This window comes from Cupressus sempervirens, chromosome 8, assembly GCF_028749045.1.
Source record: "Cupressus sempervirens isolate cs-2001-9-10 chromosome 8, ASM2874904v1, whole genome shotgun sequence".
Taxonomy (NCBI): domain Eukaryota; kingdom Viridiplantae; phylum Streptophyta; class Pinopsida; order Cupressales; family Cupressaceae; genus Cupressus; species Cupressus sempervirens.
In genome coordinates, this window is record NC_143125.1 from 143683264 (window position 1) to 143700575 (window position 17312).

The 17312-nt window shown below is 30.6% G+C and overlaps 1 protein-coding gene across 2 annotated transcripts; it reads right to left on the reverse strand.

Moving 5' to 3' along the window:
• Positions 1 to 426: 426 nt before the first annotated feature.
• LOC149541959 (uncharacterized) lies at positions 427 to 2459 on the reverse strand. Of its 2 annotated transcripts, XM_089797006.1 has the most exons (4): positions 2217 to 2459; positions 1814 to 1887; positions 910 to 1112; positions 427 to 740 (listed from the first exon to the last, which is right to left on the reverse strand). In XM_089797006.1, exons 1-4 carry the CDS (start codon positions 2291 to 2293, stop codon positions 585 to 587), a joined length of 510 nt encoding a protein of 169 aa, XP_089653132.1. In that variant the 5' UTR covers positions 2294 to 2459; the 3' UTR covers positions 427 to 584. The 2 variants fall into 2 exon arrangements, with proteins under 2 accessions (XP_089653132.1, XP_089653133.1); XM_089797007.1 differs by lacking the exons at positions 1814 to 1887; positions 2217 to 2459 and adding an exon at positions 1380 to 1805.
• Positions 2460 to 17312: the final 14853 nt, after the last annotated feature.

Below are 17312 nucleotides of genomic sequence, written 5' to 3' on the forward strand. Positions count from 1 at the left end.
ATATTTGCTGATAGTCCACAATAATCATCAAAGTAATAGGAAAATAGCTTTGATCCAACTTGCTTGATATATTAGTGACAAGTTTAAAGCATAAAAAGACTAAATAAATCTTTAACATGATTATAAGAAATAAAAACCAAAATAAGTATAAAAATATAGAATAAAACAACTAAGTGTACAAGTTTAAAGTTAATGTAATAAACTTAAACATCTTAAAATGTATATCTAACCTTTTTTTTTTTTTAATAAATTTTAATATAAAATATAAATATACAATAAAAAATTTAATACAATATTTTTTAGCTTCCTATTTTGAATTAATTTAAATATATTTACATATAATTTCTATTTACATTATTCTTCAATTTTCTTATGCTAGCAATACATGCGCATTCTTTTGAACTTGTTGCATGCTAACACACTTCATTCTAACCACAAATTACAAAATATTAATTTTACAAATAAACAAAATCTATTACAAATTTGATAAATGAATGTTGTCAATTCTTCATCACAATGTTCAGCATCCTCCCATTTCATGGGGATACAAATGTTATTGTAAAAGGATCCATGAATAATTTATTTTACAATTTTGAATTTGATTTTTCTTTCTGTGAATGGTCTTTGCAAACATTGTCTCCATTCCCTTTATCATGAGTTGAGTTAGGAGCAATAAATCCCTTTAATGCTTCTAATGCAGTTTGAATGCTGGTCTCCACAATCTTCTCTGTGGATGTCATCTGAGTTAATCAATATAAGAGAATATCAGTTACATATGATTTGAAAAACCTCTAATCCTAAACAAACTTATATTAGTGTTGAATAGTGCAGAAATACCTTACATTACATATGTGAATTTATGGTCGATCTCTTGATTGAAAATCATAGTCTAAAATAAATTTACCTTACCTTTTCAATAAATTTTCTGGTATTTTGAGCATCTTTAATGGCTTCTTCTGAGAAATGCTCAACAGCATGTGCAGCTTTATTAACAGCCCCATCGTCAGGAAATCTCTCTTCTACATCTTTAGAAATCTCCTCTGTCAAAGTGGCCACATTCTCCACTGCCTCTGCCACATCTTCAACTATTTCTACTGCTTTCTCCACATCCCCTGCTTCCAATAAAACATCATTCACCAAGCAAGCAAGCAAGGTTTGCTACGGTTACATAAAATCCCAAGGCAACCAAATAAATTTCGAAGAATATATTTGGAATGGAATTGTGTTGCAGAACAATTGAGCCCTAATCAACTGAAGCTGATTTGATTTAGATGATCTCTTTCAATTCAAGAAATAGGGGGCAGGTAAACTATGTTTGCATTATCTCTTTCAATTAAAGCTGATTTAACTTCAAGAGTTTATGGGAATTTTTGACTAACCACCAACATTTCCTTTTCGAATTCGTGACATGGTGTAATGGCCTCCAGTGTTCTATATGTCCAGTGCTTTTGCCAACATTGACAGGGTAACCAAGTGACAAGTGGCATCAGAGCTTGGTCACAGTTTTGAATTCCTCAGGTAACACTGAGGAGGGAATCATTGGAATAACCATGAACGTTACTCTTTAGAATTAGACACCACTTAACCGCCTCTAGAATTTATAAGTCTGGTGGTTGTATCAGACATTGACTGATAGATTTTTTGATACAACGACAACCCATCTCATATTTACAAATGAAAAATTTGACAGTGTTCATTAGAAATTATAAAATCTGAGGTCCAGTATCTTCAATTCTCACAAAAAGTCATGGGCAGATAACCCATGTTTACAAATCCTAGAAAAAATGAACTGAAGCTATAAAATCTGAAATACCTTCAATTCTCAATATATTTGAGGTGTGTGCTCCCCACATGGTTATTATGGAACCAAAGAGCCACCCTCCATGCCTGCATCAGCTATAACAAATCTAAACATATAGAGAAACACCCATAACAAATATCTCCTAATCTGTAGAATCTTAAAATTTTCACAGCCATTTTTTTCACATTAATTTCTACATCTTAATACTGTTCATAATATATCAATGGATTTCTTTCATTTGACTGTTCAGGCTTTTTGGTCCTAATAATTTGCATCAAACTTTACGATCAAACACCAGAAATTAAAAAGCATTAAAATGGAGACAACGATGATTGCAGACACTAAGAGGAAACTGAAAAAATGAATGCACAAAAAGAGGAAAAAAAAATAACATTGGAATGAATGAAATTCTTGCCATTTGAAGGGTGATCGATTGGCAGATGAAGGGTTCCTTGCTACCAGAAATGCTCTGAATATATCAAAAATTCTCATCTAATCTGATTAGAAGAATTGAAATATGATGAAAAATAATTGACTGCAAAATCTATGTGACCATAGAATATCTTTTCTTTTGGCATGTTGTTCACATCCATTGTATTCGTAGGTTTAAAAGAAATGATTAACGGAGGTTATGTTGGGTGTGGGAAACACTTTGAGTGTGGGATTGGAAAATACAGACGTATTTCTAAGGCTTTCCAATACCAGAGAGGATAGACATGGCGTATTGTTTTGAAATTATGCCAGTTTCTTATAAGCTAAGTTTTGCAAAATGGCCTAAGAATATTTATATTATATAACGGTTTGAATTATTCTTTGTGAAAACTATGGCACTTGTTTAAAGCTTGGCTTTGAACAAGAAGCAAGGAGAAACAGTTCTCTTACGTATTTACTAGAAGAGGAAGAAGAAAGCTTGGTAGTGTTTTGGGTTTCAAGAATCTTGACTGAATGGATAAGTTTTGATCTTTTGTTACACGCCTCAATTAGAAATATTTATATTTAGTTACATAAAAGATTAATATTAGGCAATGGAGTTTATGGGAATTAAGTTTCTATACATATTTGGAATTGTCAGTTTTATATTTTAATATAAAGTGTATATGGAATATATTTGTCATTCAATTTTTTATTTTTTTTTGGGTGTAAGTGTTTTAGATATTGATTGATTTGTCATTAAGTTGTTGATTATAAGTTTAGATTGATTCCAAACATACTGTCTTATTTGTTTAAAGAGATTCTTGAGATTAAATTATATTTTTTTGGTTTAAGTTAAAATATGTGAGTGCTGAGTTGATTCATGTCATTTTTGGGAACTATTAGGTAGGAGATTTTTTCCTACAAGATTCAATTGTTTAAGTTTCTGAGTCAAACTCATTGATGCTTATAGAGGCAAAGTACCAAGACTTTAGCTCATACGTGCTTAATTGCAAAGTTTTACTATGGAGATTAAACCCATTATATTTATTTTCACAAGAGATAGGTTTATGTGGACCATTACTCATGAAACATGGATCAATTAGTTTGATTGAAAAAAACTAAATAGTTGAATCCTGATGGCAACATCACATTTTTGCAACTACAAATATGGGCCACTTCTTTAAAATTTGAATAACATAACAAGCCCAACTTTTCTCACTTCTAATTAGTTGTTAGTCATAATTTCTCATGTCACTATATTCGAATTGTACATCCAAGACATGTATAAAATGATACCCCTTCCCCCAAGTCATTTATATGAATAAAGCATCCAAGAGATCAATTAATCATTAGATAGTTTGTCTATCATTAGATTATTCCTAAAATATTTATTTTTCAAGGGTCAATCTCCTAACATTATTTGGCAACTAAATCTTCACGTTATAGGTGCAAATGCAAGAAAGTATATATTGGTAGGTAAATAAGATCAACAAAAAATTGGGACATCTATATAGAAGAGATCAAATCTATAGTCAAAATTTATTTTTATAATTAAGGTGATCATGTATAATATGTCTAATAAAACTACAAAACTTAATATACATAATTTCTAAGAAGATATGAATTTAAATTGTGTTGTTTCTCTTCTAATGCATCCACAATTAAGTGATTTTTAGATGGACATCCACCTATTGATGATTGAATTTGACTATGCGCTTTGACTTTTTAATTTTCTAGCTATCTATTTCTTCATGAAATATAAATTTGATAATTGTGTCTTCGAATTTGTACAATAATAATAGATGTTTGATTAGAATTTGAAAAATTAAAAATCAATTCAATCTACTAATGATAATCTCATAAAGATGATTATTAGTATTTATTTAGTTGGTTAAAAGTGGAATGGACAAGTCTAGGAAAAAGATCATCTTTCAACTAAACATTGGAATATAAAGTCACAAAAAGGTGGGCATGTTTGGCTAACTTTTGTTCAAGAGAGCCAATCCATGATGTAAGACTTCCACTCATTTTTTACTCTTGAAAGTCGATGATTTGAAAGATTGCACATTTAGGATCTAAGCATAAATGAGCAATTCTAGTGGTGTACCTATATCTATAAGTTGACCTAAACTCAAGAGTTCACAATTAGTTTTGGACACCCTTGTCCAAACTAATGAGTTCATGCACAATGTTATATATTTGGCCTTCTTAGATATTTCATTGGGTCTTATCCAAATCTTAAACTAACCTTGGAGATCAATGACACTCTAAAACACCCTTGACCAAGTGATCACTAATGAGTTTTGGAGTGGTGCTTTGTCTTTTTTCCTAAGAATTTTTTCATTTTCTATCTTTATTGTGCTTATAACTGAAAATGCAAATTAGAGAGAATGTGAATGTGACTATATAAGATTTTTCCTTAATCAACCACCTATTTTGGTAATTTCCACTTCCATGAAAAGTCAATGCTATGGGATAACATACATAATGTTGTATAACAAGGTGAAGAAATCTTGCAATAGTAATTTTAAAGTTAATTTTATTGTAAATATGAAATGAAGATCATCCCTTGAAGTGATAATAGATCAAAAAAAAGGAATAGGAAAACCATTATGCATGAAACAAATTTACATGTAGCAACCCTTTTGGGAATAAAATCCACCATAGAAATAGAGGCACATATATTACTAATTCATTGAAGAATACTAACAATAATACACTTCTCTATAGACCTTTGCAAAATTCAAAAATACTTAATTACCTTGGAAACTAAGAAAGACTAAATGAATGACTTTATCTCAAGCCACCTAATTAGAGAAAAGCATTCAAACAAGATAGAAGGGATGAAAGTTAAGAGGAAGAAGAGATTGAATACCTATCTGAGAATGAAGGAGAAGAATATGAAGATAAAAATCAAGTATGCCTATTATGAGCCATTTCAAAGACAAGATAAGAAACCATGATTGAGCTTTCCTATTACTCTAGAAATATGAACCCATAGGAACTTATTGATTGAATACATGAGATGGAGGAATACTTTGAGTTTAAGAAATAAAGGACCTAGATTGAGTCAATTTTTCTATGCCAAATTTGAAGGGTCATGCTATTATTTGATGGAAAGAGATCCAACTAGAAATAAACAAGAGAGGAAAGGGAATGATACAACAAGTGGGATCAAATGAAGGAGAAGCTAAAGAAATAATTTATTCCAATGATCTATAAGCTAGATTCACTAAAGAAATTGCAAGGATTGAGGAAAGGGAGAAGGTTTATTAAGGAGTACATATAGGGTCTTTTTAAAATGATGATTAGAGTACAACATGCAGATGCTAATGAGGAAAAGGTTTCTTATTACCTAATGGGCTAATTCCATGTATTCAAGAGGATCTAGTTAGAATGAGCAATATTGAAGATGTTTATTTCTTTTCTTTGACGATTGAAAAGAAGGTGAATACGAGATTTGAAGGTGGGAAAAAGGAAACATCCAATGAGGAAGGGGTAGTAGAAGATCATTTGGGAATCATACTGAGGACCAAAGGAAGAATGAAGATGTGGGTACCAACCAAAACTAGAAGAATGATAGTTTTAACTACTCCCATGATTAAAAAAGAAGATTTAAAGATGAAGAGGAAGACCTAGACAAGGATCTAGTAGAGGTTTCTTTAGAGTAAATTATTTCTAGTGTGGTGAGGAAGGACATAGAGCCTATAAATGTCTATAACACCAAGGAAGGCCAAATAGAATTGAATTCAATGCACAATTTGTATATAAAAATGAAGAAGATTAGTTCAAGTACTCAAATGATGTTGAAAGGGGAAAAATTCTTATTTTTTAAAACTTTATTAAATGAAGAAAATATATTGTACTAGAGGAAGAGCCTATTTTACACTAGATGCAAGTATGGGATAAGTATTGTGATGTGATTATTTATAGTGAAAGTACTAATAATATGGTGTGAGAAGAAATGTTGAAAAAAATAAACTTAAAGAGAGATGGACATTCATATAGATATTGGACTTTATAGTTTCAAAATGATCACAAAGTATTGGTCCATGAGGAATACTTGGTGAAATTCAAGATTGGGAGTTATTGTGATCAAGTACTCTATAACATCATACCCATGGATGCATGTGAAGTTTTTGTAGGGAAATTATGGTAGTTTGATAGACTTGATATACATGATGGTCATGCAAACACCTATTCCTTAGAAAAATATGAAGTTCACCATAAGATAAAACCCCAAAAAAAGGTGGAATAAATAGTGTGTAGTAGTGTTAGAGTGTCATTTGTTAAAGGAATAATGTTTTTGGAAAGCATAAAACACAAATGTATGTCTTATACTTTAATTCCTAGATTGTATAAAGAAAATAGCTGGGAAGTTCCTACAAAAGTTTCATTTCTTATGAATTATTTTCAATAAATTGTGTTTGACAATGTACTTGAACCATTACCACTAGTAAGAAAGATCATTCATTATATTTACTTAGTTCCTAGATTTAATTTCCTTAATAAGGCATCTCATGGGGGTAACCCATTTTTAAAATGAGGAGTTGAATAGGAAATTTCAATATTTTTTGAGGAAAGGATTGGTCTAAAAGAGACCCCAAGTCCATTTATGGAACCTATAACTTACTAGCACTAAATAAAGTTGGGGAAGATAGTATGTGTATATACTATAGGGACATAAACAAGATAACATTAAAATATAGATTTTTCATACCATGGATAGGTAACCTTATGGAATACATGAGTGGAGCTTGGTATTTTACAAAAAAAACCTTAAGAATAGATGTCAATAAATTTGAATTAGAGTTGGTGATGTGTGAAAGACCACCTTTAATATCAAAGAAGGATTCTATGAGTGGCTAGTCATTCCTTTTAGCTAACTAATGCACCAATCACATTTCATACAGGCCATGAAATGGGGTACTAAAAGAATTTTAGAGAAATTTTGTAGATGATATTTTTATTTTTAGTAAGACTCTAGATGATAATTTAATTCCTATTCATAAAGTCTTTGTGGAGTTAAGATAAATTGTTGACTAACTTGAAGTGTAGTTTTGTAAAGAGGGAGATAATGTACTTAGGACTTTTTTCTCACTAGATGATCTTAGAATGGACTTGGAGAAGGTGTAGGTCATTCTTAACTAGCCCACCCCAAGAACTACTTGTAAGGGGAGGTATTTCCATGGTTTGGATAGTTTTTATAAAAAGTTCATTAGAAACTTCAGTAATATTTGTGTACCATTGATCGTGATATAAGAGGGGATAGAAGAGAGTTTAGATGGATCATAGGGGTAGAAAAGAATTTTGAAATGTTGAACAAGAATTTGATAGAGAAACATATTCATCTATCCCTAATTTTAATGATGTATTTTAGGTGGACTGTGGTATGAGTGGTAATATCATTGAATTTTTATGATTCAAGAAGGTAAGTCAATCCATATTTTTGTGGGAAGTTAAATAATGAAAATATAAAGTATTTTTTTTATGATAAGGAATTATGTGCAATACCTTAGACATTGAATAATGGAGACATTATCTACTTCCATATACCTATGACCCCTTTCGACACATTCAAACCAACCAAATAGGTCCCTAGGGACATATGTTGGCATGAAATGCATTGAAAGGAGTCATAGGTTATCCTATGACCCCTTTCGACACATTCAAACCAACCAAATAGGTCCATAGGGGTTCTAGGGCCCCTAGGGACATACATTGTCATGAAATGTGTCGAAAGGGGTCATAGGTTATTCTATGATCCTAGGGACCTATTTGGTTGTTTCAAATGCATCAACCTTTCAATGCATTTGAACCAACCAAATAGGTCCATCGAGGTCCTAGGGCCCCTAGGGACATACGTTGTCACGAAATGCATTGAAAGGGGTCATAGGTTATCTTATGATCCCTTTCAATGCATACGAACCAACCAAATAGGTTCCTATGGGTCCTAGGACCCCTAGGCACATATGTTGTCATCAAATGTGTCGAAAGGGGTCATAGGCTATCCTATGACCCCTTTCGACCCATTTGATTGAATCATATATAATATCCTATTAAATATAATATAAATAATCATATATATATATATATATATTAATATATTATACTTATAGGTCATAATAATAATAATATTTATTACTATATTATATTTAATAATAATATTAAAAGTTATAATAATATAATATAATAATCATATATAATATCCTATTAAATATAATAATAATAATAATTGTTTGGGTCAGCCATACCTATTAATTTACAAAACATAATTTCTATTAAAAATACCTAAATTTCAACAATTTCTATTAAAAAAAACCTAATTTTTAACAGATTCAATTTAAAGTAAATAATTTATAATAATATTCATTCAAAAAAAAAAGAAACAAAAAAAAAAAACCTTTGTCTAATACCCATTTGGAAATTCGATACCCGAATGGAGCTCGACAATAAAACAAAAAAAGTGCAATGTAAAAAGAGCTCTTAGGTTTTTATTTTAAAGCTATGTTGCAGGTTTCAAATATCTGATTTCATATTGGATACTCGATATTTGATATGAAATTGGATACCCAATTATTGATCAGATACCCAAAAAGGCTTGGTCCAAACTTTTTAGCCTTGGTATCAGGATGAGTGGAAAAAAAAGTTACAGCAGATTTTGAAACACTTTTAGATGTTTTCAAACTCCACTTTTTTTACATCACCACTATTTGGCACACCACGATGGACCATTACTCGTGAAACATGGATCAATGAGTTTGAATTAAAAAACTAAATAGTTGAATCCTGATGAGAATATCATAATTTTGCAACTACAATTGTCACCCAGTTCTTTAAAATTTAAATGACATAACAAGCCCAAGTTTTCTCACTTCTAATTAGTTGTTAGTCATATTTTTTTAGGTCAATGCCTTTGAATTGTACATCCAAGACATGTATAAAATGATACCTTCCCTAAGTCATTTATATTAATAAAGAATCCAAGAGATCAATCAATCATTAGATAATTTGTCTATCCATAGATTATTCCTAAAATATATATTTTTCACAAGGGGATAACCCATCTTCTTTATTAAAATTTTCACATTAGTGACATCAAGGATCAATATCCTAACATTATAGGTGCAAATGCAAGAAGGTATATATTTGTAGATTAATAAGAACAATGAAAATTTGGGACATCTATATAGAAAAGATCAAATCCATAGTCAAAGTTCATTTTTATAATTAAGGTGATCATGAATAATATGTCTAATCAAACTAAAAAATTTATTATACATAATTTCTAAGAAGATATGAATTCAAATTGTGTTTTTTTTCTTCTAATGCATCCACAATTAAGTGATTTTTAGATGGACATCCACCCATTGATGATTGAATTTGACTCTACACTTTGACTTCTTTTATTTTTGAGCTATCAATTTCTTCATGAAATATAAATTTGATAATTGTGTCTTCAAATTTGTACAATAATAATAGATGTTTGATTGGAATTTGAAAAAATAAAAATTAATTCGATCTACTAATGATAAGCTTGTAAAGATGATTATTATTATTTATTTAGTTGGGGAAAAGTTGAATGGACAAGTCTAGGACAAATATCATCTTTCAACTAAACATTAGAATATAAAGTCAAAAAATAGTGAGGGAATATTTGGCTAACTTTTGTTCAAGAAATCCAATCCATGATGCAAGGCTTCTACTTATTTTTACTCAAAAGTTAGTGATTTGAAAGGCTATACATTTAGGATCTAAGCATAAATGAGAAATTCTAGTGGTGCACCTATATCTTTAAGTTGACCTAAAATAAAGAGTTCACAATTAGTTTTGGACACCCTTGTCTAAACTAATGAATTCATACACCATTTTATAAGTTTAGGCTTCTTAGACATTTCATTGGGTCTCATACAAATCTTAAACTAACCTTGGAGGTCAATGGCAATCTAAAACACCCTTGACCAAGTGAACACTAATGAGTTTTGGATTGGTGCTTTGTCTTCTTTTCTAAGAATTTCTTGTCTTCTATATGTAATGTGCTTATAGTTGAAATGAAAATTAGAGAGAGTGTGATTGTGACTATATAAGACTTTTCCTTTGTCAACCACCTATTTTGGCAATTTCTACCTTCATGAATAGTCAATATCGAAATCAGAATAATTTTTTTGATTTTGAATCTAAGTGTGTCCAATATTGATATGTACTAACATGCATTATGTTGTATAACAAGGTGAAGGAATCTTGCAATATAAATTTTAACCTTAATATTATTGTAAATATAAAACTAAGATCATCCCTTGAAGTGATCATAGAACTAGAAGCAAGAATAGGAAAACCATTATGCATGAGACAAATTTATATGTAGAAACCTTTTTTGGAATAAACTCCACCATAGAAATAGAGGTACACATATTACAAATTCAATTAGGAATACTAGAAATAATAAACTTCTCTATAGACCTTTCTAAAATTCAAAAACACTTCATTACCTTGGAAACTAAAAAAGACTAAATGAATTAATTTAGCTCAAGCCACCTAACTTGAGAAAAGTGTTCAAATAGGGTAGAAGAGATGAAAGTTAAGAGGAAGAAGATATTGAATACCCATTTGAGAATGAAGGAGAAGAATATGAAGATCAAAATAAAGTACACCTATTATGGGACATTACAAAGACAAGATAAAGAACCATTATTGAGGTTTCCCATTAGTCTAGAAATATGAACCTAGAGGAACTTACTAATTGGATACATGAGATGGAGAAATACTTTGAGTATAAGAAATAAAGAACCTAGATTGAGTTGAGTTTTATATGCCAAATTTGAAAGGTCATGCTATTATTTGGTGGAAGGAGGTCTAACTAGAAATAAATAGGAGAGGAAAGGGAAGGATCAACAAGTGGGATAAAATGGTGGAGAAGATAAAGAAATAATTTATTCCAATGATATGCAAGCTAAATTTGCTAAAAAAAACTGCAAGGATTGAGGAAAGGGAGAAGGTTTACTAAGGAGTACATTGAGGATGTTAATAAAATGATTATTAGAGTATGACATTAAAAGGCTAATAAGGAAAAGGTTTATTGTTACCTTACTAGGTTAATGTTGTGTATTCAAGAGGAGCTAGGTCTAGTTAGAATGAGAAATATTGAAGATGCTTATTTTTTTTCTTTGAAGATTAAAAAGGTGAATATGAGATTTGAAGGTGAGAAAAAGGAAATATCAAAGGAGGAAGGAGTAGTAGAAGATCATTTGGAAACCAAAATGAGGACCAAAGGAAGGATGAAGATGTGGGTAGCAACCAAAACTAGAAGAATGATAGCTTTAACTACTCCCATGATTAAATAAAAGGATTTAAAGAGGAAGAGGAAGACCTAGACAAGGATCTAGTATAGGTGTCTTTAGAGTAAATTATTTCTAGTGTTTATAAAAAGTTGTTTATAAAAGTGAAGAAGATTAGTTCAAATACTCAAATGATGTCAAAAGGGGAGAAATTCTTTATTTTAGAACTTTGTTAAATGAAGGAAATCAATTATACTAGAGGAAGAGCCTATTATACACTACATGCAAGTATGGGACAAGTGTTGTGATGTGATTATTGATAGTCAAAGTACTAATAATTGTTGGAAGGATTTAATGGGAAACAAGATATTGAGAGGAGGGTGTTAGAAATAGATAATACTGAGAGGATAGCAGGGGGGGTGAATCAGTATTCTACAAAATTTTTCCCACAACTACATATTGTTAATTAATTTACCACATGCATATGAAAGTAAACCAATAATGTTGAATAGTAAATAAATCCAAACACAAAGAGAACTCATAACACCATATTTTGTTAACTTGGGAAAACCCAAGCCAAGGGAAAACCCTAGTGGAGATGGAAACCACAAAATGATCCACTAAACAAAAGAATATCATTAAGGATATTGACCCTGTTAGGAGTCCATTAAATACATATAGTGTCTCAGTCCTTGTTAGAGGACTAGGCCTTGTTAAAATCATCAACACTATTAGGATTTGGTATTACAAAATGTATACAATGTAGTTCTTATACACAAAAGAGATAGATGCAAAAACCTCTTTACTACTAACTATTATACTTCAAATATCTTTGAAATTATATTGGAATTTACATCAAATAGCCTTCACATAAGTTTACATATATATAGTCCACATTAGCACACACAACTTCACAAGTTGTGATTTCTCACTTATACCTTTCCTTTTTACAAAAGTCTATCTAGTAGGCTTTAATACTTTCACACATTTGGCTAAATACAAAATTAGCTCATGCTAACTTAGGGTTAACCAAAATAATTCCTTAATCTAGTATTCGCCTTTTACTATTGTGCTCTATTATGCTCTATTCATTTCCTTTACTAATAAAACAAGTATATTTGATGTCATATTGTCTGTACTAATATGTGCTCTTGACCATATCATCATGAAAGTCTACATTTTCCATACCTAATTGTACACATGCCAAATATCTATGTAGACTATGCATTACCAAAACTATCTATGTACTACCAACGAAACTATCTAACACTTGGACAATTTTTTGTCTCTAACTGTAGGATCTTCATCTATACATTTAACCTTTCATTCCTAAGATATATGTTGTTATAAATGACAACCCTAACTCATCCTACTTAGCCATATTTCCAAAAATATCCCCCATTGGAATTGATAGAAATATATGGAAAAATTAGCTAAGTCCCAAAATGTTATGCAAAAACTTTTCCAAAATTGGCCTTCAAAACTTTACAAAATTCTAAAATGTAACGCCCCGCCAAGGGATCCAAAAGAATTAACCTAAATTTTCACTAAGTTTGCTAAACATTTTTTTTTTTTTTTTTTTAAAGTAAGAAAGTATGACATACACATCAAACAAATAGTAGCAGAAGCAATAACATGTAATCATCGACAAACATACATTGCAAGTTACATTTCTTAAAGATCCCAAGACGTTGAGTCATGTTTAAATTTAATTACTTCTAAGTCTAACAACTATCACATACATATAAAAGAATAATCAGAAACTCCAATGTCCATAATATACATTTGTTCCGAATGCTCCTTGGCAAATTAATTCGGAATGCTCATTCATCCACTGTACATGTCATAGGGTATGAAAGGCTTAAAAGAATATACATATGTAAAGATCAAGATACAACATCCTCAAATCCATGATACAAAGTACAGTAAAAATATATGAAACTATTCACCATACATGATACATCCATACATCCATAATGATAAAACATCTATCATAAAATCTAACCATCCATCATACTAATCCAAGAACATAGTGTAGATAAATGCCAATCACGAAATCTCCAACCACGGTGACCACAGAACGAATCTCAATGGTAAGAGTAAAAGCACTACCACCCGACCGCGTGGAACCTAAATGGTCCACTCCCACCGCGCTGAGGAGATAGTCTCAAGTCCCAAATAGGATAACAAAAACCTATAATCAAAATTACTCTCTAAGTCCAGGAAATCCTATAAGTATGCTAACTCAAGGGTTCCTAAAAAGATCGACATCTAAATCCCAGAGGTACCACAAGACACGTAGGAAACCTAATATGCAAGCGGGAAAGTGTCATCGCAAAAGTCACGTAGAAGTTACCCGAGCAATCCCTTAGGAATCTCGGGTCCCTACTGATCCTGCGGCCACTAGTATCCTCTCGTACTGACGAGGCATACTATGGAATGCAAGGTCGTAACCAAGCGTTCTCTCTACCCCATCCTAGTCTGTACTAGCACTCATGGCATGGGAGAGAACATACAATTATCTTATTAGGTTCATTTTCTCTCATTTAGTGTAAATGTTTTCACTTATTAACAACGACTTACAATGGGTTTCTCAAGGCAGCCTCTTAGGGCTCCGACCCCCATTGCAAGCCACTTCCCGACTCTACACATAGATAACCTACCCTAGCTCATGAACTCGTAAATCAAAGAATCATAATAAAACCATCTCAGTCCTATACGAGCAACTGAAAAACATCATAAAAAAGATAATCCAAAAATTATATCAGTTCTTCATGAGCAATAGATAACATCAAATAGTAATCATGTAATCACGACAGTCCTCTATCAGCAACTGAAGGCATCAATGATAAGTCACAAAATCCAATGGTTCTCTAATGAGCAACCAGAAAGTAATACAAGTATAACTGATCGAGACTCAGAAATGGTTATTAAATATAACTGATCGAGACTCAAAAATGGTTAAGTTAGGTATTCTCAATTACATACACCTCAGCTTCACACAAGGAAACTGGAAAGCAATAACAAACAGTAAACACAATCATGTCATAGAGCACTTCATCACATTACCATGATCAGGTTAAGAAAGATCGAGACCAAATCATCATGACATCACATTCACAACCCCGAGCCTCTGGTAACAACCTGAACTGGTCAACGCTAAACCAACCCCAAAAAAATTCAAAGTACAAAGACAACATCAAAGTCTCAGAGATTGGATTTGAAAGTATATTATTTAAGTTAAGGTAAGGTTTATGTTTTAGTTTAATGTCGAATTCAAGTAACAAAGTTTTCACAACTACCCTTTTACGAATAACTCATTTCTATAATAACTTTCATTAAATCAATATCCAAATTTATAATTTAGTCAAATAAAATTCATTATTAATTAACTTAATTAAACTAATTTTAATTAAATTAATCAATATTCATTTGATCTAATTACTTATTTTAATCTAACTAATAATTGTTAATTTATTAATATTTAAGCAAAATTATTAATAAATTAAAATTTACAACTATATCTATGCATTTAATATTTATTTATTAAATGTTAAAAAAGTTTAATCTATTATAAAATTGAATATATTATAATTTTATTATTTAAAAATTTTAAATAAATAAAATTTGTTTTAATAATTTTTAAAAATTATAAATTTTTTTTTTTTTTAAAAATGAAAACCAAGTTTTATCTTTTATTTCTTAACACACACGTTTATAGCCCATCGGCTTTGGCCGCAGGCCTGCGGCGGCAGGTACTCTGTACCTACCGTCGCAGTACCTGTGATGCAGGTACTATCGGCCTTCGACAGTGGGGGGCGGGTACGGGGTGATTCCCTCCCCCCCCACTATAATATAAATATTTTTTTTTATATATATATATTTTTTTGTTTTATTTTATTTAATTTTAATATAAATAAAATAAATCAAGTTTTATTTTTAAAAATTAATTTTGTTTAATTTTCAATAAAAAAATTTCTCCCAAAGGATAAATATATAATATATATTTATTTATTTATTTATTTTTATCTAAAACTTTTTAATTTCAAAAAAAATCAAAACCCCTACTAAATTAAATGTTAATTTCTAAATCGAGAAAACAAGGGTTCTAAAAATTCATCCAGTCTCCATGGATACAGAAATTGTTGAAGAGCAATTAATAAAATTCACAATATTGAACAGTTAAAACTTTCATCACAGCGAATTTAGATCTACAAACCCCAGACACGAAGAAGACAGGAAGGGATAATTGCATATTTAATGGATAGTCAAAACACAAGACCCTACCTGATCCTGATGCTATTATGAAGTCTCCAGGAACTGTATGCGAATTTTCTCCTCTCAATAACCTTCCCCTCGAAGACTTTCTTCGTATCAGCCTTCTGAAATTTGCTTCCAAAATTTGTCCCCCAAAAATTCCCGTCCAAATTCCTCTATATCCAAAAATGAACCCCCAAAATTGTGATAAGCAATTTCTCCTCAAGTCGGGGCACTAATTGTGCGTTTACCCGAGAAGACTCTTTGCACAACTCAGTTAACTCCAAATTAACTTTTATTATCTTTTCTAATTCTTTTGCATTCAACTTTCATGCACATTAAGTTGAATGATTAAATAACTTTATTTAAAATTTCACTTGACTTCTATTCTTAATTAATTTATTACTTTAAATCTTATGTGCACTTTTAAGAAATTAAAATAACATTATTAATTTTTTTATAATTTAATCTTTTAATTTAATTCTTATATTTAACTCATGTTTAGATCATGCGATCTAGAATTCTTAATAAATTAATATCTTTCAACTTTTTAATTTATTTTAGAACTTAATTGATAACATATTTAATTAATTTAAATAACAATAATATTTAGCATTTATTTAAAAATGAACTCCAAATATATTATTATTAAATTAAATTAATATTATCCTGTTCTAAATTTATCTTTGAACTTTAATCTCCAACTTTAATTCTTTTATTTAATTAATTAATTAATTAATTTAATATAAAGATATCATAATAATTTCTTATTAAATTAAATCATTAATTAGTCTTTTTAATTAGACTTAATTTATAGAAAAATACACCAAGGACTCATAAAGCAACATACGAAAACCCAACATAGAAAAATACATACCAAATCAAACAAAAGGGTTATAATCACGAAATTACATCATTTGATGCATTCGGAGGGCACTTAACTCAGATACTTGTCCTAATTATCAATTAGGACAATTGGCTAAAGGGTTTAGGATTTGGACTTAAGAGTTTATCTCCCCTCTCTTACCATTGAGACAGTGCGATAGGGTACGCTCATCCTGACAATTCAGGGAAGTCGATACCCAGTACCTGTAACCTGCATAAAATCCACGCATGTACAAACACAATATTCTAAGCTAAACAGGCAATGGCAGGAAGTGGTGCATCGTGTAGATCCCGACTAGTAGGTGACTACGACTCCCTTCCTTAACCATATCAGAAACACCATACATAAATAAAACAACACGCACACCATACACATGCAGTATGGGGTAAGTATCCATAAGAGGCACATGAAATAATAAGCCATCTAACTAATCATCATCGATAACTAAAACCATTGAATAATCATCATACATGCACGAAATATAGAGTACCAAGTAATCTCATCATATAATAAACTGAGTGTAAACATCCTCTGATAATCTCTAAAATAATAATACTACTCATCAAACATAAATTGGCCTAAAAGAGTTTGGCAATCATATCATAAATGTAGCTCGAAAAATGTAAACTAGGGGCAGGCACTACATAAAATTAAAAATTTATAGATCATTACATTTATA